Source organism: Plasmodium gallinaceum (assembly GCF_900005855.1).
Source record: "Plasmodium gallinaceum strain 8A genome assembly, contig: PGAL8A_v1_66, whole genome shotgun sequence".
In the NCBI taxonomy this organism is placed as follows: Eukaryota; Apicomplexa; class Aconoidasida; order Haemosporida; family Plasmodiidae; genus Plasmodium; species Plasmodium gallinaceum.
The window spans coordinates 57,337-60,728 of record NW_021628226.1 but is presented as its reverse complement, the minus strand read 5'-3'; the positions used below and the strand labels follow the sequence as shown (position 1 = coordinate 60,728).

At 19.3% G+C, this 3,392-nt stretch overlaps 1 protein-coding gene across 1 annotated transcript; it reads right to left on the bottom strand.

Moving 5' to 3' along the window:
* Positions 1–336: 336 nt before the first annotated feature.
* Positions 337–2,724, bottom strand: PGAL8A_00171100 (aldehyde reductase, putative; the record flags this gene model as incomplete). The annotated part of the gene is made up of 1 exon (XM_028670032.1): positions 337–2,724. One exon carries the CDS (start codon positions 2,722–2,724, stop codon positions 337–339), a length of 2,388 nt encoding a protein of 795 aa, XP_028526825.1.
* Between the last annotated feature and the right edge of the window lie 668 nt (positions 2,725–3,392).

Here is a 3,392-nt window from a genome sequence, read left to right as displayed (position 1 = left end):
TAAAAAAAAAAAAAAAAAAAAAAAAAAAAAAAAAAAAAAAAAAAATGGAAATAAGAATGAAAAAAAAAGAGAAAAAAAAGTAAAAGAAAAAGAAAAAGTAATAAATTTATAATTAAAAATAAAATTATTAAAAGATTTTTATTTAAAATAATATGAAAATTTTCATACAAATATATATAAAAAAAAAAAAAAAAAAAAAATTATGTACTAATAAAAAAAACAAAGATGATTTTCTTTTTTATATATATAAAAAATATCAAATTTTCACGAATACTTGAAAAGTATAATATATATAACTAAAAGGAGAGTAAATATATATTTTTTAATGATATAAAGTTATTGTATTATTCTTATTGGATCTCTAAATTTCCAATGCAAAGCATTTATTTCTCTTTCCAGCTTATCCGTAAATAAAAAATTGTCTGTTAATGAATATAAATTTTCTCTTAACTGTAAAAAATCAGAAATTCCAATAATAGTAGAAGTAATAAATGATCTTGTATAAACCCATTTTAATGCAGCTACTGTTAAATTAGGAAAATAATATTTCTGACTTAAATAATATAATTCTCTAATAATATATGTAGCTAAAGACCCCCTTAATCTTTTCATATAAGAAGGAAACTTTTGCATTCTTCCCTTGGTAGTATAATCGGTATATTCCAAATATTTCCCCGTTAAAATACCAGCACATAATGGAGAATATGCTAAAATAGATATATTAGTATTTTGTGGTCTTGAAATTTCTAAAAATCCTTTTTCTACATCATTTCGACATAATAAATTATATTCTAATTGTATAGATACAGGTGGAGATATATGCAAATTTTTACATAATTCATAAAATTTTAATAAACCAAAAGGAGTTTCATTACTCAATCCCCATTCTCTTATTTTTCCTTTTTTTTTTAATTCATCTATTGCCTGCAATTGTTCTATAAATGGAACAAAATCATCATAATATTTATTATAATCAAATAATACATCACTATAATCTCCCGAAGATTGATTTGGGTAATATCTATCAGGCCAATGCAATTGTAATAAATCAATATAATTAGTTTTTAATCTTTTTAAACTATCATCTACACTGGATATTATATTTTCTTTTGTTAATGTTATAAGATTATTATCATCATTATATTTTTCAATCTCCTCTAGTTTGTTTATCATTTCATAATCTTTTTTTAAATATAATTCTTCCTTCTTTTTTAATTTATATAATTTCTCAGGACCATTACTATTAAAATTATTCTCTCCATTGGATGATAGCAAAGATTGCTCACTTTTTTTTTTTATCTCTTCCTCTCTTTTTTTTTCCTCCAATTTTTTTGTCTTATATTTTTTAAGCCATGGAATTTTGTTAGTTCTACCACATATTTTAGTACTTATAACAAATTTATGTCTGTTTGCTTTTCCTTTGGATTCTAACCAATTTCCTAATATTTCTTCTGATAAACCATACAAATTCTCATTAACAGGTAAGGGATATATTTCTGCTGTATCAAAAAAATTTACTTGGAATTCCTCATATGCATAATCAAATAATTCATGTGCTAATTTTTCATTTACATAATTACCAAAATTCATTGTACCTATGCATATTTCAGAGACTGCTAAATTACTATTACCCAAATAATAATATCTCATATCTGGTTTATCATTATTATTTTTTTTAACACAATACAATTGACTATATTTTTGATGTTCAATTAAATTACCATAAGGATATTTAACAAATCTCCACGATTCTAAACCGATTGGTTCCTTACTATATCCATCAGTCAGAACATCACTTAACATTGGTTGTCTAAATATTTTGTTATCTAATTCTTTTTTAGGTATAATAATTTCTTTACCATAAAATCTTTTGTCTTTTTCTAATTCAGATTTATATGGTGGTTTTTCATGTATAGTATTTCGAAACATTTTATAAAAATTTCTTCTTTTATATTTCCAATAATAATCTCTTTCTTTATCATAATAGGTTAATATATAATCGTATGTAGGATTATCAAAATCAGCTTTTATTAATTTTATATTTTTATTTTCTTCATAATCTAATGGGAACATTATCCATTCATTATCTTTAATCCCTTGATTTTTTATATCAAAACTTTCTTCAAAATTTTCTTTTGCTTTTTTTAATTCCTCTTCATTCCATAGTTTTTTTATTTTTTCATAATTTTCTTCATCTACTATATATATACCCTCTTCTAAGTTATATATTCTATATTCAATATCTACTCCTCTAATATTTATTTTTTTTAATTCCATATCTTCTACATATTTATATGTTACTTCATCATTTGGGTTCATGTTTTTCTTTATTTGGTCAATGAAATCTTTATCGTTTTTTATTAAATTATTCTTCTCATATTCTTCACTAAGATTCTTATCTTTATTAATTGAATTATATGTATCATTATAATCTTCATCTTTTTTTGTATATATTAATGTTTTAATTTTTCTCATAATACTATATTTTTTATTAATAACACTACTTTTTATAAAATATTTTATTTTTTTCTTTTTTTTAAGTTTTTTATCATTTTTACATACAAACGTAAATTTTTTTCTTCCATAGTTCAATTTATATAATTTTAATATTTTTTTGTTATCTGTATTGTTAATATAAAGAATATTTTTAAGGGAAATCAAATTAAAATTTTTACAATTAATTTCAATAAAAAAAAAAAACAATAATAAGAATAATATATCCATTTTATGGATTTCTTGTTTATAGAATACTTAGTTATTTCTTTAAATTACCAATATATGTTTTTTATATTTTTTTTCATCTTTTTTTAATTTTCTTTTTACAACATAGAAATAAATATAAAAGTATTTGCATTTATATAGTTATCCTTTTTTGTTAATTCTTATATTTTATTTTACACATTTTAATATAAAAATTGAAATTATTCGATTTTTTATAATATTGAAAAAAAAAAATAAAAAAAATATGAATACATAATTTAACTTAAATTTATAACTAAGAAAATTTTACTATATTATTTTTACTGTTGAAAATTAAGATTGCATCTATTTTTCTTCTGAATTTACAAATAAATTCAATCTCTTATAACAATTTAAAAATAATCATAAATATACATAATTATACTAAAAAATTTGTTTCATTAAATACTAAAACCAACTATTAAATAATTTTCCGCTTTTTAACTGTATCAATTTTAAAATAAATTTGATTTTTTCATTAGGAACAATTTTATTTAAATTATTTTAATGTTCATTTTTTTTTTTTTATTTTTAATAAAAAAAAAAAAAAAGAAAAGACTATTTTTTTTTTTTTCAACTGAAAAAATTTTATTCCAAAAGATATAAATAATTAAAATTAAACAATATTCAAAAAAAAAAAAAAAAAAAAATAA